The 24313-nt window shown below is 40.1% G+C and overlaps 1 protein-coding gene across 3 annotated transcripts; it reads right to left on the bottom strand.

Moving 5' to 3' along the window:
- Positions 1–503: 503 nt before the first annotated feature.
- LOC307020875 (rho guanine nucleotide exchange factor 18-like) lies at positions 504–21270 on the bottom strand. Of its 3 annotated transcripts, none has more exons than XM_079652522.1 (22): positions 21004–21270; positions 17717–17764; positions 13941–14001; positions 13698–13820; positions 13259–13390; positions 12957–13097; positions 12032–12282; positions 10055–10180; positions 9744–9861; positions 9359–9610; positions 8569–8645; positions 8249–8430; positions 7837–7892; positions 6993–7172; positions 6168–6305; positions 5226–5317; positions 5078–5140; positions 4916–4963; positions 4219–4698; positions 3556–3868; positions 2862–2969; positions 504–1452 (listed from the first exon to the last, which is right to left on the bottom strand). In XM_079652522.1, exons 5-22 carry the CDS (start codon positions 13347–13349, stop codon positions 1301–1303), a joined length of 2868 nt encoding a protein of 955 aa, XP_079508648.1. In that variant the 5' UTR covers positions 13350–13390; positions 13698–13820; positions 13941–14001; positions 17717–17764; positions 21004–21270; the 3' UTR covers positions 504–1300. The 3 variants fall into 3 exon arrangements, with proteins under 3 accessions (XP_079508648.1, XP_079508647.1, XP_079508646.1); XM_079652521.1 differs by having other exon boundaries at positions 13259–13365; XM_079652520.1 differs by lacking the exon at positions 17717–17764 and having other exon boundaries at positions 13259–13365.
- Positions 21271–24313: the final 3043 nt, after the last annotated feature.

The raw sequence follows: 24313 nt of genomic DNA, 5'->3' as shown, positions 1-24313 counted from the left end.
TTTTATGTTTTTCACATGCTTTCTAATGTAGTAAAAATTAAATAACAAGAACATATTGAAAATGTATCGAATGTTATTTAACCAAACTATTCAGCTCGGGAGTAATTTTACTAACTACAGTCCGGATGTTTTAATGTGTGGAAGTGAAACGGTACTCAAGGTAACACCCTTCCCCAACCATGTATTTTGTGTGTATATGATACTTCATACTAATCAGATATTAGACATCGCCCTACCTAAAGCAAACTACTATTAAATATATAATATATCATATAAAAACAAAAAATGTAATCTTGTTTGTGATTTGCTTCTATCAGCCAGCCTAGATGAATGTGGATGGATTTGTGTTACATTGAAATACTTCCACTGGATAACAGGAAATGAATGGGGAAAGTTCAATTAAAAGCACCTCAGCATCACTTATGGTTTTGAGTTACTTCCAGTTTAGTTTCTTTGAAAACATTATGTTTTCTTCAACAACATGAAGCCAATAAACCAAAAACTCAAGTCAACAATCTTTTATTCCAAGAACCATTGGTTGGTATTGGAAATTCAAATCAAACAAAAAAAAAGACAAAGTTCCATCATCAACATGTTGAATTATGCCAGAACCTTATTTAACAGGGAATGCCACTTGTAAGTAATTATCTTACATTCTTATAAATGCTTCCCGCGGCCGTTTAGTCGTAAACGAAAACCAACCTGAATTCAGGAAGTGCAATAAACAGCTGATATTACAAACCGTAGGTTCATTCACATAACCTTTTAGTTTCATGATGACAGGAAATACCAAAGAGCGAAACTACAGGTCAAATTCCTCGGTTATCGGATTCACTCTGCAATAAAAAGTTTGTGCTTGGCTCCTTAGATCTAAAATGTATCATTAAGTAAAATAAAAGTCAAGCTTAGCAGTTAAGACATGAGTGCTAATGGTAAAAGGCAACCGACTTTCATTTCAAATAAACAACTTTGGCATTTAAAGGTTTTGTTTCAAAATGGTATTATATATATTCTCAATGTGCAAATGGGTTGATCTCTGTACATATTTTATATTTTTACAAAGTCCATCAGTATTTATTTACTTTTTTGACCAATCTGTAAACAAACAGCTGGTTTCCAGTGATAAAATACCGTGACGGTCCTCTTCATGATGGAGACGTCTTTCGGTCATGTCCAATGTCTTTTATAACATCCATTAGTCTTTCCATGTGTGAAAGTCCTCGTAACAGCTCCATCAGTGTTTCATTTGAGTTTTTATGGTGGACGAGGCCCGGTCCAGACTCCAGAGTGTAGTTGAGGATTAAAGGAATATTACCTTCTCTTTGCCTGCTACCAGAATATCTGTGGGAAACGGAGGTGGGGGTGGTGGGGGACCATCGTTGCTCCTCTTTTGCGTGCTGAAGGACTGAGACGTTTTCTTATTGCGAACAGATTCTGGTGGGTCAAAGGCACCTGGAGGAGCAACAAACGGATGAATAATTGTCTTCAGTAGGTACAAGTAAAGTCACAGCAACACCTAACCATATAAACCATTCCTGCTATCTCTGCACTGCATGCCTAATCTCCTCATCCCAGTCGTAGGAGTAATGGTACACAAGCATATATCCCAAGCGTCCTTTTGTGTGTGTGTGTGTCCTTTTGAGTGAGTGAGTGTGTGTGTGTGTGTGTGTGTCCGTTTCTCAATCGCGAGGAAACTGGCTTCTAAGCCAATATTTCAAGGATACTACGTCATCGAGTGCCGCCGAAGGACTGTTCCAATCTCCAGCATACTTGGAATTCCACCGAGGCCACGTCCTTGGTTTGGGGTTAATTTCGAGGCTGCACATGGGTAGACTTCGCGTCCTTCAAATCCCCACAATGCTCTGCTCACGGACCAATTTCAAAAACCCTTGCGGAGAATGGCTGAACCGACGCAGCGCAGCACACATTTAAATGTAAGTATGTAGTTGCGTAGAACATGTGTTGGTAAATATGTTACTTTGTTGCATTTGTTATCACCAAAAATGTGTAGTAAAGTAAAGCAAGTTCATAATTAGATAGACATCGTGAGGTATTTATTTTCGGTACAGTTTATGTTGAACCGTTAGAGAGAGTGGCACACTTGTTAGCCTGTTCCATTCTTCTTTGTTTTCCGAAGCCGTGGCTTGGAAGTATACTTGCTTCGTTTTTGAAGGAAGTATACTTGGAAGTATGCGACTACCAAGCCAGTATCCTCGCGATTGAGAAACGGCCTGTGTGTGTGTGTGTGTGTGTGTGTGTGTGCGTGTGCGTGTGCGTGTGCGTGTGCGTGTGTGTGTGTGTTGGGCCAGGACAGTAATGTATACCCATATCAAGATAGTGTTTCAGCTCATATCCTGTTCTGTTTGAGATGTTCCATCATCACCTTTTAACCTTGCCCTGTCCTGTTTTTGGTCATCAGGCACCTCATGAAAGTGGCTTGAACTCACAAACTAAATCACCAGGTTGCAGATTCTCCACAAGGGGGAGCTGCTAGATTACACATGCCAACCTGCACCATACAGGAAAGAAAGGAATACATCTGCAGAAGTAGTAATGTTGATGTCTCCACCTGCAGGCATGGAAAGTAGTAACTACTGCACTTGTAATCCTTCTGCAGCTGCTGCTTTTCTGAGAATTCACTTTCATACTCTCGGTAAAACACTATAATGAATCAAAACTCAACATATACAGTCACAGTGTCCCCTCTAAACATTTATGAATAAGGCTTTGATTAAGTTCAAAGTTCAATATTCAACACTAAACATAGACCTTAGTAAAATGACATTGCTTATTTTAAATGTTACTTTTGGAGCCTGAATTTAAGTCTACAGGAGGTATGGTTCTTGATGACTCGTCTGTACCTGACTGGTAGATTCTTATTTGGGGACTGCCGGTGCGTTTGGCTCTCAGACTGCTTGTTTCATTCCCCATCACTCGGATGGGCAGCATCTGGCTCACGTCTATAGAGGCTGCGGGAGGAGAGACAGGAGTGGGTCAGTGCTGGAACCATGCATGTGGACACATTAACCAAAACTTTAAGGACATTTGAATCAGAGGGCTAAAAGTTCAGCTGGTATTATGGTGTGTATTTTTTCCAGCTGCAACTAAATGTTTCTTCCCAATAATAACTACATTAATGTTGTTCAGTCTGTAGACAGAGGTGCAAGTAAAAGTAGCCAAAATAAATTCTTCAAACACTCTGATACAAGTATAAGTCCTGCATATAACAATTTACATTTAAAATATACTCAAGTACCAAAGGCAATGTGTATTTTACAGGTGGTGATGGTGCAGCTTATCTTAATTACATTTGTACTGCTGCTGATAGTAACCTATTACTTCGTTTGAATGTTTATTGACTCATCGTTTGTAATTGCGAATAATACAAATCTGTAAAGTAACTTGTAACTAAAGCAGTCAAATTGACGTAGTGGAGTTAAAAGTACAATATTCCTTGGGGGGTTGCCCCTAGTTGTGTTGCTTTTTTCTTTGCTTGTTATGTTACTTTGTTTACATCTGAGGAAAAGGACAATAAGCCCAGGCCCGTCTCCTGACCTGCACTGTGCGTTCTCTGGTGGGACCTCTTGGTCTTGCTCTTGAAGCTCTTCTCTTTCCCCTTGGACGCAGCGGCCAGCTTGGTGGGGATCTGCTGCAGTAGGGATGCAGGTTTGTGCACCTGGTTGGTGGTGCTGATTAGGTGGAGCGGCAGCTCGGGCTTGGCCGGCTGGGGGCTGATGCTCTCTCTGCGCGGGGGCACCTTCGGAGGGACTTCCAAGGTATTCGAGTTGGTGGGTAAGACGTGCGGTTTTGAATTGAATGTCCCACCTCCGCCCACTACACTTCCCCTGAACGACTGCAGACTCCGCAACTAGAAAGAGAGGAAATGCAAAACTCAAACTGTCAACTTCAGAGCAAATTCAACTGATCGCTCATTTGACTTCTACCTGTGAAGATTGAGTTCAGTGCTTTTGTATTTTACTCCAACAAAATGTTGATACTTAAAATATTTAATCACATTTAATTTCAGTTTTCTTAGGTCATTGATCATCAACAGTTTCACTGTAATTCAAGGCTCAAACAAGTTCTGATGATCTCATAATCCATATTATTATATACACTTAGCTGACTAAATGTTACTCAACTAAATGATACTTCGTGGTGGACAGAGAAGCACACAATAAGTTCATAAACGGGTATTATTAAAATCCAGTTCTTTACTTGAGAAGGATCATCATAGTTGGAGTTTCCTTGCATCATGTTGTTGCATTTCTCCAGCATGTGCTCCAGACGCCTCCTCTCTTGATTCAGACGCTCCTTGTCCTTGTCCACGGACCTCGTGGACTCTCTGAGCCTCTCCAAGTCCTGCTGGTAGTTTTCCTTCAGCTCCTCCAGCACAGCCCTGTCCTCGCTCAGCTTCCTCTCCAACATCAGGCAGTCCTCATCCCTCTTTCGCAGCTGAGCCTCCAGGATCTCGGTCTGAACCCTCTGCCGCTCCATGTCCTTCTCCCAGCGCTGCTGCACCTCTCGATGCTGGACCTGCTGCTTCTGCAGGTTGGCCATTTCCTCCTTCTGCTTCTCCAGGTTGCGCTGCTTCTCCTGCTCCAGCAGCACGCTGCTGTAGTGACGGGCCGGCTGCTTGCTCTTCGTGTGGAAAGCGTGCAGCAGCTCAATCTGGCTGTCCTGCTGGGTGATGATTGCCTGCACGTTGAAACATTGAATTTAAACATCACATTGTGTCCAACATCGGAAAACATACCATTCATTATTGTGATAGAACACTAATGTTATTCTTATGTTAGGACACGTTTAGATTCACAGCAAAACATTAAAAGACCATTTTGCAAAATAAATAATAAAATGAGGTGCCTGTCGAATACAATATACATATTTAAGAACAATTCACACCAAGTCTTACTTCTAAACTGTAGAGCCTTTGTGCAAGCAGTATCACCCTGTCACACACCTACACAAAACAACAATACACACCATAATACCATTAGTGACAGATATAAATATGTATGTACGAATGAATAGGAATGAGGAAAATAACAAAGCAAATAAGTATTGGAAGGGTTACCTCTGCTTCAGGGAAATGTGCGGAGGTTAATTTGCAGTTAGGATTTTGTGTGTCATCTTCGGCCTTGAAGCAAAATAGCACAATTAATGTAAATACTTTAAACAAATACCAGATGAAAGAACAGATTCTTTTAATATGTCACACTCACAAACTGGTCCAGGCTCTCAGAGCTGAAACTCTCCTGGAGTTCAGGCTCACTCGATGCTTCGCTGCCATCTGGCCTCTCAGCTTCATCTCCATCTGAGAAAATCAAACCACACACATCCAAAGTCTACAGTTACCTAATCCCTGTGAACGTGTGGGATCACAGTAGGATTGAGCCTAGAGTAAGAAAAAACTATGCGATACATGTTTATAACCAGGGGTGCACATCACTTTCTCAGTGAGGTACTCAGATGAGTACCTGGAGTCAGTGTTTGGTACTCCAACTTCTGGCTGCACTCAAAGTTATATGATGAAGCCCTTTGTATCACAAACGTCAACGGGGGGGGGGGGGCTGGGGGGCTAGTGGAGTACTTCGTGACCACAGAGCATGAACGTTGTGATCAGCTGTTTTAGCGCAGTTCTCAAGTGAAGGGGGGGGGGGGGGGGGGGGAGTCTCCCTCCGCAGCCGGTTGGCGTAGTTTTGGCACAATTCCGTTGTACAGACCGACGTTAACAGCAGCCCCCGTCTGTGCACACGGAGACCGACTCTGTCGTCCGGTGATCTAACCGCCTTCTGGAAAAGCTTCACAAGTACGTCGGTACGCAATTCAGATTGTTGCCGCGCATGCGTACCTGTGTACCAGTTATGAGCACCCCTGTTTATAACAAATATTAGAATACTGTATTTTATACAAAAGGTGAGCAATATGTTAACTTCTCCAAATTATGAATGAGTTCCAAATAAAGTTGTTAGACTACCTCTATTCAAATGCATAACAACAGTTCTTGATCCTGAAGTTGCACATTCATAAGTCAATAAAACACATCGTTTGTTAGCTTGTCAGAGAATATGTTAGATAAATGAATTGCAGTCAAACATTTATTTGTTCAGTGTAAATATACTAATATTAGCATGCATAGAAATCGGAAACGTATGTCTGCTTACTTTTCATGGCGCGTGCAGCAGGGTTATTATCAGCTGAGGTCTCGCCCCCCCACAGCAGCCCCTCCTGTGTGTTACTCTCGTCAACAACAAGGTTTGGGTCTCTAATCCTTAAGAAGAGCAGGTTCTGCAGGATTTCCACTGCAGACAAAAGAGAAAAAGAAACTCCTTAATCTCTTCCTGGAGAGAACTCCTCAGCACTCTCTGAGTCAGTACTTGGCTGTATGCAGGGTTCCTTCCCACACCTTCATACACATACGCATTTAATGTGTGGAAAACCAGGCCTTTCCCACACATTTAAGGACCCACCAGGGAACTGAGAAGTTTTTGTTGTTGTTGTGAGAGCTAGCTATACAGAAGCTAAGAAGAAGGCTTGAATATATTGTGCAAGTTAAGCAATATATTTCTATTCTATTCTTGCAAAGAATATATAAATATGATAACCGTGTATAATGTATTTTCTTCTATACAAATCTCTTAAAATCAACTATGGATTGTGTTTTCATAGGTAACCAATGTAGAACAAATAGAGTGCCACAGTGACGCGTCCTAAAACCAGGAAGTAAGCTGCACATCGGTTCCTTCGACAAAAAGCAATGCAATTTCTCCATAGGATTTTAGAAAATAGCTGGAAATAGGGTCTGTGGTTGACACACATTGAAGAGACGGATCACGTTTTGTTCAGTCGGATAATATCCACATGTCTACCCTACTTTTATAATTTTCTAATTGTAAATCTAATTGATAGATTTATGATCGATAGAATGCCGTTTTATTAATCTAACTATGACCAACAAAAGTGAGAAGAGGAGCTGATGTTGCTCTTACCCTCCTCGATGGCTCCTTTGAGCAGCGTGGCCCCCTGCTGGAGGGGGGTGGCGTCTCCTCGCAGCAGCAGCCCCTTGTGGGGGGTTTCCTGCTCCGTCATCGTCTGGTAGAGAGCAGCGAAGATCTGCTGCTTCTCTGTCAGACTTTGCACGATCTGCTCATCCCTCACTCTTAGAATGTCTAAAGGGCAACAGCAGACAATGAGTAACATGTCTAACTTACACATTTAGTGGGAATGCAGAGAGAAAGAAAGTTATCATACACATTTCCTAACTATGTCGATTAAGCTTCTTAACATTCACATGAAATGAAATGTACTTTTTTGAAATGTTGGCCATGAGGGTTGTGCAATAGGTTGCCATTATCAGTATGTGCGTCTGTGTATTGTGTTTGTTCAAACGGTGTATGACTGATGATATGTGTATGTCTCTTAATGTCCACTATGTTTGTATATGTACATGAACTGCAGGACGGAGTCCAGAACAAATGTCCTTACGGGGACAATAAAGTATATCGTATACACACTGATATTTACAAACTCCCAACACATATGTAATGATGCATCGCGCAAATATACATCAAATCACATCGTCTTCATCATAGGAGGATGTTTTTGTTACAGCTTGCAAACCCGTCTCGTTTTTTCCTTTATAAAAACAGTGTTACTTGAAGGCCTTTACGTTGGCTAAGCAGGCTCACTAGAAGCTGTGGATAAACACATTGTTCATCATCTAGACACGTCTATGGTGAGAAATATATTTGACTGAATGGGTCTTAATTGATTATTATTATTATTATTATTATCTCAATTTAAAATAAGAGAGAGTACCCCCGTCTGTCTTACCTTGGTATCGTTGCAGACTGGCGGTCAGTTCGCGGTGCTGCTGCTCTTCTGGATAGCTGCATCACACAGACATCTTACTAAGTATAATCATACTTATTATATGCACACCTATAAATACCACATTTACAATATGTCGCAAAGAGAAGGTTATGATGATTAACATTTTGGCAACTCAATGATATCCTGATTTGAATCAACTTAAAGCCAAACAAATGTACTATAATAAGCTGATAATACACAAATCAAATTGTTTACTGTTTGAAGGATTTACTGCCATAAAGCTCAATGATGATGCTCTTTCACATCAAACAACATTAGGTATAAATGCTTATTCACATAGGCTGTTACAACTCTTCATGGCGGTCTACTAAACCAGAACATCTGATCTTTTTTCTAGAAGTCTTCAGCTTACCGGTTCACAGCTTCCCGAATCAGCGCCATCCATGTGACGCATTCCTCTCGGGAGCGCGCGTGGATCTCGTACATCTCCGGCAGACTCGTTGTGCACGCACAGATCAGGTACATGGCTTTGTCCTCGTTAGCCAATTCCCTCACAATCAGCCTTTGGAGGGAGATCACTGGCGGTTTGTTATCCTGTGTGAGCCACGATAACACAGCAGGTTTTTAGAAACACGGTCTGAGATGTTAATGTAACAATTTGATAAAGTTGGAACAACAACTTTTTTCCTTCTTAGAATAATAGCTTGTCAATGTTATTATAGCTGAACTCACCATAGAGGCAAACACAAGCTTCTGATCTTTCTCCTGCAAGAGGAGGATCACGTCTGACAGCAGCACAGCTTGGATTTCTGCAGGGAGACACAAACGGCATCAAATCAACAAGTGCTGGATGTTCTAAGTCAAACCGCATGGAGGGACTTGATACAGTGTGCATGTTGTCTGACTGTTAATGCTCAACACCTCAGTGATGACTCAGCTATTATAGTCGGCTTTTACAAAGAAATTTGCCATGCAGTTAAAGTACTGTAGCTCAGTGCATGCCATAAAACCGCAAGTTCATAGGTTTGATTACTGCCTTTGGACCTCTGTTATGGGACATGCCTCTTCCCTTTTCATTATATATCTATGCCTTCATCTGGCAAAAAATCTGGCGAAGAAATGCCCCAAAAAACACCCCTGTAATACTGCAGTAATTCAGTGACCTTCCACTCACCTATTGCATCATCCCTGTAAAGTTGTGAGGAAGTATCTTTTGTCATGTACAAAAGGGTGAGGCATTGAAGCAAGAACCTGAATGAAGTTCATATTTAATTAAAAGTATTACTTGATGTCTTGTTCCTCCTTCTTACACTGCACTAAGGAACAGGGAAACAAAAAAGCTGTTTTTAAGTTTAAGTTGTCAGGGAAGTCGGATCGGCCAATTAAAAAAAAAAAACATTTTCATTTAAGACTTATTTTCCCTTGCACCTCTGCTTATAATCAGAATAAGTAGCCAAACGGGTCACTTGCATAACTGTGAGAAGGGGAAATTGAAAAGGACAACACCAACAAAGTCACAAACCTTTTTGTCTCCCGGAGGTCTTCCAGGTGACGGTGCCTTCGTGCAGCAGCGTCCTGTTTTCCTGCAGCAGATCCTCTCTGCGGAGAACTCCTCCGTTCTTCATACGGCCCTGAGATTTTGGCTCCAGGCGCTGCCCGATGCCTCTGAGACGAGCGTCTTTCTCGTATTCACTGACCTGGGAGTTCACCTGGGAAATGTTCTCTTTGATCAGCGCCAAAGCCTGAACCAGAGACTTGTGCTCTTCTGTGTCAGCTGAGAGAAGCAGAGAACACCTTATATATGAAACCATTCGTATTGCAAAAGCCGATTGGGATTCAGTTTAAAATGTTATCTGAAAGTGGTATACTGACTTATTGAGATGCAGATACGTGTAATGAGGTGTTACCTTCTGTGTTCTGTATGATTCGCTCCAACAGTACTGGATACTTTGTGATGCGTTGAGTCACCAACAGAAAACACTCAGGCACTCCCAACCTCCGCACCAGAGGCAGCTGACCTATTTTCTGTTTTAAAATAAAGAACGTTTTTTTTTTTCAAGACATACATCATTCCTATTTCTGTTAGTTTCCAATGTCAAAGATACTTTTAGAGAGGCAACTAGTTAATATCAAATTCTTCAACATGCAAGCCTCCCTGGCGTCGTGTAGAAAATCGTATCCATGTCTGTAAATTGACCAATGAGTGAATGTTGCTCACCCTCGTGAGGGTCTGCAGCTTCTTGTTGTTCTGCAGCAGCTCTTTGTAGGAGCTGATGGATTCAATGTGGTTACCGCAGAAAACACTGTAACACCCCATCATTCCTTCTCCCAGTGCACCTGAGAACTAACACAATAAGGACAAAAGAAATATATGTTTATCAACTGGATATGACTTATAAGCAAGTTCAATCTCTGTCTGTAAATCCTCTTCTCACTGTAATGCTACAAAAACAATCATTCAGAACAGAAAGCTCTGTGATCTGTGATTCTAAACACATAAGGAGAAATGGTTCTCCAAAAATGTGATGCCAGTGACGCAGCATCATTCCTGGGTTAATGGATCAAACATATGCACCTGTAGTCCCTGTATCACACATACCAGCCATTCCCATGAACAGCTGTTCACTCACTCAGCACTAAGTGACAGAGGTGGAGAGAGATATCCTGGATGTATACTGAACATACTGTATAAATAAATAGCACCATAAACACAGTTATTTATACCTGAATATCCTACATATCAGGTAATGGTGACCAATTAGTCTGTCAGTTGGGATCTGAGCCCCTGGAAGCAATGGTTGAAAGTAATGCATGTGCCCATTCTTTTTTAAATGGTAAAAGGTCATTTAAATATGAACATGTTGCAACTTAATCCCACTTTTGACAGCAGAGTTGTACGATAAGATGTCTGACAACATTTTAAGGGAGACTGTTTGTCGTAAGCCTCTGTGTAGAAATGTAAACATAGCATTTAGGAGTCAGAAACTAAGTAAACGGTGGAGCTGAGAGTAAAGGTCCAGATGCATTTGCAAGCAATGGTTTCAGTACAAACGTACAATAGGAGAGGAGTAGGAGATGCAGTGCGCCTCGGAACAACACAATTACACAAACATGTGATTAACATTGAGCAATGTTTTCAGACAAATTCATGATCTTTTTATAAACTTTCTGGAATCCTAAAGAATAGCCCAAACTCCCTGCGGTTGTTTTGAAGAACAGTTGTATGGAAAAGTATATTACATTACATGTCATTTGTTAGACGCTTTTATCCAAAGCACCTCACATACTCAATACTGTGGGTAATCTCCACAGGAGCAATTTGGGGTGAAGTGTCTCAGGGACACAACGAAATGCTGACTGCAGTGGGGTTTGAACCTGTGACCCCCTGATCCCAACACCAACGCACAACCCACTGCACCACACATCTCAATCGCTGTGTGTCAACCTGTTCGAAACAATTTACTTTAACCCTCCTGTTATCCTTGTGGTCAATTTTACCCCATTCAATGTTAAAAAAATGGTTCATATTATTATTATTTTTGCTTAGTATTTCATGACTTTTCCTAATTTAGTGAGAACTAATGGGTAAACATCAAATGAACATGAAGATCTTTTTTAAATGTCCTGTACGCACTTTGTACGTCAATTTGACCCCAGTTTGTTTTAGTAGTATAAAACGTATACAAATTTCAATATTTGTGTAGATTGTGTAGGACGATATTGAGGTGACTATTACATGCACATGTATCATTGTAAAACAAAACTACCCTCTGCTTTAGTTATTGGTCCTTTTACAACATCAAAAAGATCTTACTTTAACATTTTATTTCAGTCAGTGAGATTTTATGGTGATTTATATATTTGTCGATATTCACATAATAGGAATTCTGGATGTATAAAGGGGTCTGTGTGGGGGGAAGGTTGGGGTAATGTTTTATTTAAATGGTTATTTAGGTATTCAACTAAGATACCATACCCAAAGCACCAGAGACATACATGTTGGTTACAATTTGAAATATGATCATTGTCTTGAGTTGTAAACTACTGGGGTCAAATTGACCCCAGAGGATAAAGGGTGTAAAGTAAACCTGAGGATAACATCAAAGAATCCCTCTCTTATTGAACACATCGATTAAAGAGGATCAGTTCAAATGATTGATAATTTACACAAAAACCTGCTTTCAAAAGACCCTACCTGAGAGATGACAATGTCCCCTAGTTGTGTGATCTGGTAGTTGTTTGTGCTTCCTTCCTCCAGACTTTGGCGTTGGTGCGCTTTGAGGCAGTTAAGGAAGCGCTGGTGGAGGTCGAGCAGCATTTCCGCTCCAGGGAAGAGCCGCTCCAGCCTGGCCTCCTCGATCAGCGCAGACTGCCTCATCTCGTGCAGGTAGACACGGAGGAGGATCTTTAAGGTGCGTACATGGTGCATCTCCGTCTGGATCAACTCTAGGAAATACAAGTAAAGAAGAGTGTCTTGATGGTTGAGAAGGAAAACATATAGAAACATTTGTATAGGGTACATTAAGAGAAGGAAGGCAAACAAAGTCATGTAAGTAAATATAAGTAATCAAAACTGGAGAAATATATTCTTAGGTGAATACAATTGCAGTTGAAGAAGTATTTAGACCTTTTTCTTGGATAAAAGAAGCAATACCAGTGTTAAATACTCAGAATCTTACTTAAACATTGAAATTAGCATAAAAGTAAACATATATTGCAAAAGCCAAAGTTTCTATTTTTTAGTATGGCCTATTACTGAATAATTCATGTTAAAGTGAAATATTTAAGTTAGTGACGCACAATTATAGGTGAAGCAAGTACCTCAAAAGTGTACAGTAATTGGTTAACTGACTGCACTTAGTTATATTCTTCAACCCATTATTGTTATAGCAGCGTGGTTGAAAAGGTCATACGAGTTAAAATAAGCATTACTCATCATCATAATTATAGGCACTGTCATCTCTGCTTAAATCGTGCCATCACTGTGTAAGATGAATCTCCTTCAGCTGCTGATTGACATGAGAAAGTTCAGTCTCTGTACTACACTATAAAAGGTCATACATGATTACGGCTTTGGGGGGGGGATTTGATCAGAGTCAGATGTAGCTGGTGGAAATTACCATAGATAACGTCCTGTCTCTTCACGGCCTCTTTGCTCAGGGCCTTCAGGTAGCTCTGGTCCACTCCCACATTCCAAGACTCCGCCTCCAGGCTCTTGAGGTCGTGCTCCAGCTCGCCTTGCAGCAAAGCATAATGGGAATCTGGTAACACACAGAAAGCCACATTAGGATTTGTGTAACCCGAACAAATATTGTGCTCTGTGTTCATATGAGTATTTGTTTCAATTATAAAAAGTGTGTTTGTGTTGGTGGTACAGGGAGCTTTCAGCAGCTTCTCACCGATCCGTCAAAAACTCACTGACCTTCGAGGTTGATGGGCTCAGCCAACGAGGAAACCAGCGACACGGCGTCTTCAGAGGAAGGCTTCAACCGCAGGACGTCCACCTCATCCATCTTCACCGGATCCAATCTAGTTGGTATGTGATGAGATGAACCTCAACAGGTAACAATGATATCAGTGCGCAAACATTCAGACACCGTCAGTGATCTAATCTATCTGATGCCAAGTGTAACACAACCTTGATGCCAAAAGGGGGACATGCCAGTAAATACAAACAGAAACATCAACTGACTTAGAATCAGTTACTGTAACGCTTTTCTTTATCAGAGTGACGATGAATGTAAAAAAAAAGCATGCCACTGTTTCCAGATAGCAGCTATACCAGGAGATTGTCTTTCCTTACTGTAAATGTTAAGGGTTCTTAAAGGAAAAATTAGTTGTTAAAATAGATGTTCACCTACCTTGTGTCGTTGTTAAAGGAGGAATCAGGTTGAGCAGTGTGTGTTTTAGGGGTGACTGTCATTCCTGGACTGATGAGACAGGCATGGCCATGGGAGGCCGGGGGAGAAACTCTCTCCCCAGAGCTGACAGAGAGAGAAAACAGACTGTGTAACAAAGACAGAAAGATCCTCGCCCGGTGCCACATTAGAAGCAATGAGGTTTTACAGGATTAATTACTCAACAGGAAGTGCAAATAAACATACCTTTATTATTTGTTCCTGAAAGCTCTTTGCTGGCTCACAAGCCCTCAGACAGAACGGGTGCCTACACAAGAAAAAGTACACAGACACATTGAAGAAAATGCAATGCACGGAGGCGAGTAGACGTGTCCTGACAGCTCCGAGATTAGTGACTTCAAAATACTTTCCCATTGTGCAGTTTGGCTCACTAATAGTATGCAACAACTCATAAGGTACTTATAAATTACTCTAGCTCAATTATTTTGATTTGTAACCGGCCAAAATGACTACTACTCGATCTAAACAAGACCTCGCAAAAGGAGGCCTCAAACCCAGTGGCGTTTTCTCCTGGAGGCCAAGGGAAGCCAGGCTTCCCCTGTTTTTTCGGATTGAAGTTATAATTTTAATAAATAAATAAAAACACTTCGTTTAGTTTCGGAAATTCTTTGTTGTGTGTTGCTGCCGGCCCATCTCTCCCCCATTCTCATTGAGTATTTTACAAAGAGTGAAACAGCGCCCCTCTAGATGTTATGGTGAAACAGTAGATTACACTCTCTGTTGCGAGAGGAGGCCAGCCGAAATTTGCTTCCCTTGGTGAAAAAAAATGGAGGGATTGACCAATCAGATGAGGCTCACGTCATGCCCCTGCCAACCTGTGATTGGTCAGGGCCATGCCAAGGGAAGCCAGAGGCGGCCGGCTTCCCTTGCCTCATAATCCAATCAAATCGCATCAATTTAGTGGTGCAGTGACGCGTCCCAAAAAGCGGAAGTAAGCTGCGCTCGGTTTCCCTCGACAAAATAGCAATGGGATTTCTCCATAGGATTTTGGAAAATAGCTCGAAAAAAGGTCAGTGGAAAACGAACCTGTTAGGTAAATGTACGTTTTGTTCAGTCGGATAATATCCACATGTCTACCCTACTTTTATAATTTTCGAATCATAAATCTAATCGATAGAAGATAGATAGCGTTACTGCACCACTCTCACCGCCGTTAGAAAGTAGCAAGCAACTGAAGCAAGTGCAATTATGGAGGGTGGAGATTTGGAGTATTTAATCAAAAATAATTGTACTAAACTTCCGCTGCAGCAGCAACAACAAATACAATCTGATGACAGGCCAATGCCCAAACTGGAGCTGTGTACAAAGGAGCGAACCGGACGTAAAACGTTAAAGGTCTCCTGATTTAGTTGGTGAATGAATGCTTATTAAGAGTATCGGCTGGAGAGTGCGTGCGGACCTGTCGGTCAGATAACAGGCGTGTGTAAGTCCTGCATCTGTATGATACAAATGTGTGTAAAATGATACTGGGCGCTGTAATCACTCATCTGGTTACGTTATTACATTGACCACCACACCCCCCCCCACCCCAAAAGAAAGGACGTATTGGCTTCCCCTAATTTTTTCCCCACGCTACTGCTCAAACCCTCACTCCTTCCTGACTCGGCTAGCGCTGCTGACGCTGCTGGGGACACCCTAGATGCCTCGCTGCTACAATCAATGATGGAATTTCTCAAGAATGACATATTCAAGAAAATTGATGAATCGGCCGCAAGTCTGCACTCTGAAATATTGTCTGTGAGACAAGAACTGAAGAGCTCAGTTGAACCACTTCAGCGTGCAGTAGAGGCACACGAAGCCACGATCCGAGATCTGGAGCAAGCTGCCACTCACCACAACACTCGGATGGACAAGCTGGAAGTTAAAGCTGACATGCTAACTTCACAAGTGAAACGCTTGGATGACAAATGTGAGGATCTTGAGGGCAGGTCGCGGAGGAATAATTTGCGTGTGATGGGTATTCCGGAGGGACTGGAGGGAGCCCGTGCCACTGATTTCGTCGCGCAGTTGCTCCGGGACTTGCTCAAGCTGGACGAGACGCCTCTACTTGACCGTGCCCATCGGACCCTGCGACTCACAGCACTCTCCGCCTGTTTGGCTTGAAATGGAGGCTGCTTCCTGTAGTCCAGTATCTCTTTCAGCATTGGCTCACTTTCTCATTAAGACCCCCTCCTCTGCTTACACAAAACATTTAATTGTCAAAGCAACCTTGAAAATTTGGAATCAGTTCAGACGTTTCTTTGATCTCCAAACATACTCTACACTAGCCCCTTTAACTGCAAACCATGTTTTTCCTCCATCCTTAGTAGATGGCGCATTTACTATTTGGTTTAACCAAGGCGTTAAAACATTCAAAGACCTTTATATTCACAACACATTTGCCTCTTTCCAACAGCTATCTGATACATTTGCACTACCTAAGCACCATTTCTTTAGGTACCTACAGATTCGCAGTTTTGTTAATAATAGATTTCCTCAGTTTCCTAATCACCCAACTGATTCGCCGCTAGACACAGTCCTTAGGCCGTTACCTACTCTGAAGGGAATGATGACGTGTATTTACGCTCAGATTTGTTCTCTTCGTTTGGTTACCCTGAACTCCATTAAATCTCTTTGAGAAACAGATCTTGGGGAGGAGATTTCTGAAGAACTTTGGGAAAAAGCACTCGCTAATGTACATAACTCTTCTATTTGTGCTAGACATGGACTGATACAGTGCAAAGTAGTGCATCGTACACACTTTACTAAACTCAGGCTCTCTAAAATATATAAGGAGGTGGACCCAACTTGTGACAGATGTAGCCAAGCACCGGCGAGTCATGCACACATGTTCTGGTCTTGTCCGGTCTTACACTCTTATTGGACTGACATCTTTAGATCACTGTCAGAAATCACTGGAAAACCGATCGCTCCTAATGCCATGACCGCACTGTTTGGTGTAACCCCACCCACATGGCCACTCTCTTCTCTGGAGACAGCCTTCATAGCCTTTGTTACCTTACTAGCCAGACGCCTGATATTGCTCATGTGGAAGTCCCCAACATCCCCTTCACACACCTTGTGGTTAAAAGAAGTCCTAAATTCAGCCAAACTCAAGAAAATAAGGTGCATACTGAGGGTCTCCCTGGGGAAATTCCACAAGATTTGGAACCCCTACTACAAATATGCGGGAGCTGGACATGCCGGATGTCTTTGTACAACAGGGTGGTGGACCTGTGGTGTTAAATTGTAATTAGTGGGCTGACCAACAAGTGCTATGTTTTTTTTTTTTTTTAATCTTTTGATATATTTGGTATTTTTGTTCCATTTATGCACATTCCTTGATCTCTACTGTTGCATTAAGTTACTAATAATGGACTTAGACTCAGAGCCTTTAGATTTATTGTTGATTTTTGTCCTGTCGCAGTCCATTTTTTTGTTGTTTTGTTTCATTTATTTTTTGTTTTGTCTTTGTTTTTTATCCTGTCGAACTCGAATCACATTGTTGTCATCCTAATTTGTTTGCCAACTGCTATTGTGCTGTCTGTCTGGCTGTTTGTTTATACGAAAATAAAAAATAAAAAGGTGAAAAAAAAAGAAACAGTACACAGTTAATGTCATGGTACTAAATCCAGACAACAAGCTAATGTAACACTGGAGAGGGAACAGGTTTGACAAACTGGGACAGCCCTTAGACAAACACACAGCTGTACTACAAATGAAACAATTAATTAAAAGGGAAACAGGTGCCGTTTGTGAGTACGGTGAATGTATCACAAACTTCCTTTTCGACTTGAATGGGACATCACAAGACATGAATGTCAACAAGCCTTAATCTGTGCAGCATTTCCATGTGACTGTGATACATGTCTCATGTCTAATCCTATGACTGACACATCCTTTCAAATCCAGCTTTGAAGAAAAATCTTTCCTTAATTTCTATTTTTGAATGACTCTAAATAAAAACAATCTCTATGACTCACCTTTTTTTATATTATTGTTTTCCGTGTGTACACTGTTTCCTCGTAACACTGGTAAAAAAAAAGAAGGGAGAAAATCCTGTTAAAACGGTGGATAAAATCAGGAGAAGAAAATGGAGAACAAAAGTGACATTGAAGGCTCTTTGGTCGCCGTCTGAGTGAATTAGGTGCTTAGTCAGAAAGCAGAAAGCGGTGTGTGTTCTGGTGTTGGTGCAAAGGCCCTCAGTGACCCTGCTGTCTGTGTCTGAGTATCTGTGTGTGTGTGCATGCTAATGAGAGTCAATGAGACTGACCCACTGTTGTGTACTAAGGCCTCCACCTGCCTTCAATGCAGCGGGAGCAAAGCTTTAGGCAAATAAGACCGAAAACATTCTATTATTTACGTGGTAACAAAAATCATACTGCATTCTAATTGTGTCAAAGTAGCAGCTGGTAAAAGTCAGACACACCTAAAACAAACACACAGCTGTTTGACTAAAGAAGTTGGGACGCAAAGTCACACAGGAGTTGTCCAGCTAGCCTCTGGCCGACCTGTTCGACACAAAACCAAATGTTTTATAGAACAAGAGTAGAAACTAAAGTACCAACTGCTTAGAAAGGCTTATCAAACCTTATATTCATAATAGCTTCACTATGCTACTAGAGGTGGGTGTTTTTTCGAATACACTTGATATAGGTGATATGGGCTCCGCAAATAGACGATAAGTACAGGTAAATAAACCCCCCGGGCCCCGCCCATCGACTATTGCTAAAACATAGAATTACAATTGTGAAATTTTCTTAATTGCTTAAAGCGAGCAATTGACTAAGACACAAGACTAAGATTCAGCCATGCAAGCACCTTAGGCATAGAAGTGCCTTGAGCTAATGCAAATGTCCCGATGTTAACATGCTCACAATAACAATGGTAATCTTTGATGTTTACATTGCGACGCAGGTGAACAATAGAAACATTCACCATCTAATGGCTCTTGAGATCATTCTTTGTGGGCCAAAGAGGGGAAACGATGGACAGACAGACCAACCAGAAAAAGTTGCAATACACAGGGATAAGACATGGATTTTAGCATGAATAAAAATGCCAGACAATCAATAAATAATCAGTTATTTGCCCCCAAAAAATCTAGTCTCATATCTTGACACTGTTACGATCTCTTCTGCCCAAACATTTCTTGTTGTGTCCTCAAAATCATAGGGGGGAATCACAATGCCCCAGACTGTATTACAATACTCCAAAAGAAAAATATATTTGTGATAAGATTGAGCCATTTATTACATGCTAGCCTTTTATTTTATTTTTATTTTTTGAAATCTGACTTCACAAAAAAAAAAAAACTGTTGCATTATGTAAACATACTATAATTTAAAAAGGTTACAATTCGGCAAACAATGTACTATTTGGAAGTGATGATCAGCAATATAGTATTTATAGTTACAGTTATTTGTGTCTGTAGTAGACATTGTAGTTCTCTAAGGACATCAAAGCAACTGTTTTAAAAAGTGAGGCCCAGGGTTAAGCACTTTTTTTTCCAGGCACTTACGTATCACATTTCTTTCTTTATGCACATGTTTCTAAGCTTCTTCGTATGCTATTAGCTAACTGTGGTTGTAGGTTGAAACGGTTGAAACCCCTTGTTGTGAGTGACAGCCACACCTCAAATGATTCACCCACACTGGGTGGAAAGGGAACAGAACAGCATGAAATACAGGTCATTCCCTGCTAGAGACAAAACAAGACCAGCAAGTCTGCCAAGTATCTTGCAGAGGACAGAGAGACAAGAAGGAAAAACTGCTAAATGCAGTGTGTGGAAAGTAGTTTCACTGAGAAAAATAATAACAACACAATTAAAACAAGTAAGAGCTGTTGATGTTTCAACATGACAAGGCAAGTGAAACCGGCCATCAACGGTTATAATCCCAGAAACTTTACCCTTTAGCCTAAAGACGTCACAATAGCTAACTGATACAAAGAACCAAGTAATGTGAAATGCTCTTGTTTCTTACAAGCCCTGGGGGGCAGTTGTTTCACATCATCCCAGAAGTATTTTTCTAAAACCACAAAAGCTGATGCAAAAGGCATAATAAATAACAAATAATGCCGTCACATCAACCAGCCTTGACACAGTTTGCTCATTAACTTCTCGACACTGTCTGTGTTTTTTTTAATGTTGGTGTAGTGTGTAAATGCATGCCAATCTGTTTCTGTCAGTGTGAACAGGTGAATTCTACCCTTTACCAAAAGGGACATATGTGTGCATGCAATGCAGTATTTACCCTGTGTAACTTACAGCACTTTCTAATTGTAAACATATGAGACTGTCAAACAAATCTAGTCTATTTGGATCCGATACCCTCCATGAATGACCTTGTTTAATAACACATTTGAGCTCTTTTACTATAACTTATGTAAGCTGTCCATTCTTCATGAGCTTTTCCAAATGTACCAAATAATTGTAGATTTGTACTAGATTTCTTTTTTTCCCAGGTAATTTTCAAGAGTATGAACATTATTCGGAAAACTCTTTAAACTTGAATCACAATGAATATGTAGCCTGGGTTATTGTTTGTTTATCTTGCATTGTTGTTAAATGGCAGTACAGTTTTACTTGAAAAGTACTGCTCACAATAATGTAGTTTAGCCATAAGGTCTGGATGTTTCCTGTGACTGATTACAACTCAAAACCGTAAGGGAATTTGTGTTATCAACGGTAGCTGGCATGTTAGGAATCCCAAGGTGACAGGTGAGAGCTATTGACCTGGATTCCAAACATTAAAATTATCCATTATAATGTCGGATTACTGAACAGAGACAGGTGCTTTGTCAGTTTTGGGAGATAGAACAAGCCAGTCTAGAGTTGAGACAGCTGTGACAGCAGGTTGCTACTTGTTAGCTACCTGTGTTTCCCAAGGCTAACATTACCAGTTGACAAATGGAAATTAAATTGAAGTTTCCTTAGCTAACTTTCATAATGTCACTAAACCGACGACAGCAACGTCACATTACAAATACGTTATTTATTAACCTCAATTTAGAGTTAAAGTAACACATTAGTGTCAGTTTCCCATGTCATGTCGAGTTAAATAAGAAACAAAACACTAAGAGGAAACAGCTTTTGTTTTCATTATGGCGACATGTTTATAAAGTTAGTTAGCATGGGTAAAGGTAGCTAACCCATGCTAACAAAAACATGCTAATTTACGTTGCTAACACATTTTAACATTAATCACCGTCGTGTATCAACTTGTCCGCCATATCTAACAAGAACAATTAAACAATAGTTTCCTCTCACCTGGTGTTGAAATAAAGCAGCAGCAGCAAGTTTTTATCACGGAAAGGCAATATATGGAATATATTCCAACAATGTCCAAAATAAAGGAGACACAGTGAGGATGCTTCAGGAAGAACAAGTGCACACACATTAAGATATAATGGAGGTGGGAGGCATGGCTGGAGGAGGGCGTTTAAAATAAATCCCAGCCTCCTCTGGATGAGCCCTCCTTCCTCCTCTGAGCATTGTGGGAATGGTTTAGTTCAGTCAACACATTCTGCAGGTTCATCCAGCAGGACCGACAGCTGCTCACATTCCCTTTCAATTAAGTGGGGGAATGTAACTAAGTACATCTACTCAAGTATTGTGTTTTAGTAAAACATTTAGGTAATTTTACTTGAGTTATTTCGTGTTGTGCTATTTTATACTTTTACTCCACTACAATTTGTTGGCAAATGTTGTACTTTTTACTCCACTACATGTATTTAACATATTTAGTTACAAGTTAATTTGCAGATCTATGTTATTAATAAAAAAACGTTAGTCAATTAATACATTATCATATATTTCTTAAAGGATAAGCCACCCAGTAGTAATTGAAGTAATTCAAATAGCCCACACTAAGTGCAACATTGAACTGATGATCACATAAATGCATCAATAAGTATAATACAATCGTTTTAAATATATGCTGCTTAAATGGGCCATTCTGCATTATGAGTACTTTATCCTATTTTGATGCTAAGACTTTTACTTGTAGCAGAGTATTTTAACACTGCAGTATTGCTATAACCTGAATACATCTTCCACCTTTGTCTAAATTACATAATGAATGCTTGTGCACCTTGCATGCTCCACAGTAATTATTTGGCATTGACATTAATTATCACATTACATTTCAGGATTACTTTTAAGGTTAGAAGCAATGACACCGCGCCCAGCACGCTGAGGGTGGAAACCTGTTTGTGTGAAAACTGAGATGTTGTTTTATTTCGAAAAAAATGCACAGCTTTTCTTTATAGGCAACTAAAGGCAATGCAGGTAGGAACTCAGGTAACATTTGCCATTAAGCATTTTTTGTATCAAATTGAAGACAGGTGGGCAGTGGTGTTATTCTGTACTTAAGTAACAATCTGAGATTCTTGAGTTTCCATTTTATGCTACTTAACATTTCTACGCCACTAGATTTTGGGGGACGATATTCTATTCTTAACTCCAATAGTTTTATAACTTTGGTTAATTTACAAATGAAGATCCTTAAAAAATAAATAGTAGCCTAAAATTGTATATTAATACCCAGCAGTACATAAAGCAAATTAACTTCACCTTTACCAGCTACAACATTAAAGTGATGAACACACATACATGCCTCAATAATTATAATTGACGAACTCATGTGTTTGTTTGTTTTTTCTTTTGCGTGGATCTACAATTTCATAACAAGTGCGTGACTCCACCTGCTGGTTAAGAGTGTGCTATAATTGAAAGCTCCCATAACCACACTTGGTGCTAAGAACGCTTTGTCAAAGGAAATCACTATACGCTATGAAAGATAAAAGTATCTTTTCACAATAGTAAAAGGAATAATAAGAGCCAACCAAACTCTTTCAATATACAAATACACATTGTAAGTGAAGCTAATCTGTAACACCATATTTACAAGCCTTTACGGAAGGCACTAAATCGGTCACAATTCTAGTTATGCTAGTTATTTTTACCTGCATACCTTGTTTGTTTTAAACCTTTATGGTTTATTGCTCTAATTGCGAGTCGTGTTGGATAAAAGCATCAGATAAATGTCAGGCATGACTTCATCTAAACTCCCTATAAGGAAGTGTTAAACCAATTTTCCTCGAAGCTTACTTGTTTTTCATATCTGGATTCATCCTTAAATGTGTTTTTAATTTTGTGCAGTTATGTGCAGGATTAATACGTATATAAATTGTTCAAAGCTTGGCCATGTAGTATGTCATCACATAGAGCAGGGGTGTCAAACTCAAGGCCTGGGGGCCAAATCCGACCCGTGACTTCATTTTCTGTGGCCCCACAAGAGCTAGCAAAGAATATCATATGTTTATTATACGGTTACAGGCCGATTTATAGAAGCACGTAGCCCATAAACTACATGTCCCACAATGCATCTCAAATTAGCCTTTTTTCTCAGAATTTTACTATTTTTCTTCAAAATATTCATTTTTTCGTAGAATCTGCCTTTTTCTCAGAATCTGCCTTTTTTTTCAAAATGTCACCTTTTTTTCAAAATGTCATTTATCTTTATTTTGACTTCTTTTTTTTTTTTTTACAGAATTTGCCTTTTCTTTTTAAATCATTTTGTCAAATGCTCACTAAAGAGACTTGCGATGATTTGCCCTAGACCTCTGCTTTCAGACATAGTTAATGATGAAGTTATTACCCTATCCGATAATAATCCAATTCAGAGGCAATAATGTAATATAACACATTATTTTATATATATTAAATATTTATATATGTATTTTTTATATAGTCTTATATATAAAACTGGCCCTTTGAGTGCAACCATGATGCTAATGTGGCCCGAGATTAAATTGAGTTCGACACCCCTGACATAGAGGGTAGTTTCCATATGCTGGCGTCCAGCAGGTGGCATCATTGTACTAACCCTAATACATGAACACAGCCATCCAGCATGAAAAACAATTACAAACATTACTGCACATAGCATTTAATATATGCAATTTGATAAATGCATTAGTCTTCTTCCCTAGAGATAGGTTTTTATTAAATACTATAGGCGTATTGGCAGACATACACATGGAAAAGTACTGTACATAAACATTTTATAGGCTGCATTTGAATCTATCAGGACATTTCTTTTTTACTTAGTCGTATTTATGTTTAGCCTTTCTTGTTTTAAATGATTGCAACTATGGTCAAGTTTATTCCAAATTAAAAGCCTAATCATTATGAGTCAATTATCAGTATGTAAAAAATAGAATATCTTCTAAAAAACATATTTGAGCATTCATTGCCAAAAAAATTGGCTGTAGTGTTGAGTGGTTGTGTAACAAAAATAATCTGCCAAAGGATTTCTCTCGTATCCAGAAAGATCAATATCTGTGTTGGCCTTTCGCAAATTCCCATCTCACCCAGGCTCGAGTTTGTTTACTCCTTATGTTTGCATTTCTGGCTCTGTTGAGAACTAACTCTTACCTTCCCATACTCACTGACATAAAACACAAACTTCCCTTTATATACACACACACATAACAATCTCAGTACTCCCTAAAGAAACAAAGAACTGACTTGAAAAACAGTATCAATGAAAGAATGGAAAATATCAGAAAAAACT

The sequence above is a fragment of the Notothenia rossii genome (assembly GCF_949606895.1).
Source record: "Notothenia rossii genome assembly, chromosome: 9".
In the NCBI taxonomy this organism is placed as follows: Eukaryota; Metazoa; Chordata; class Actinopteri; order Perciformes; family Nototheniidae; genus Notothenia; species Notothenia rossii.
This window is presented reverse-complemented; position numbering and strand designations above follow the sequence as displayed.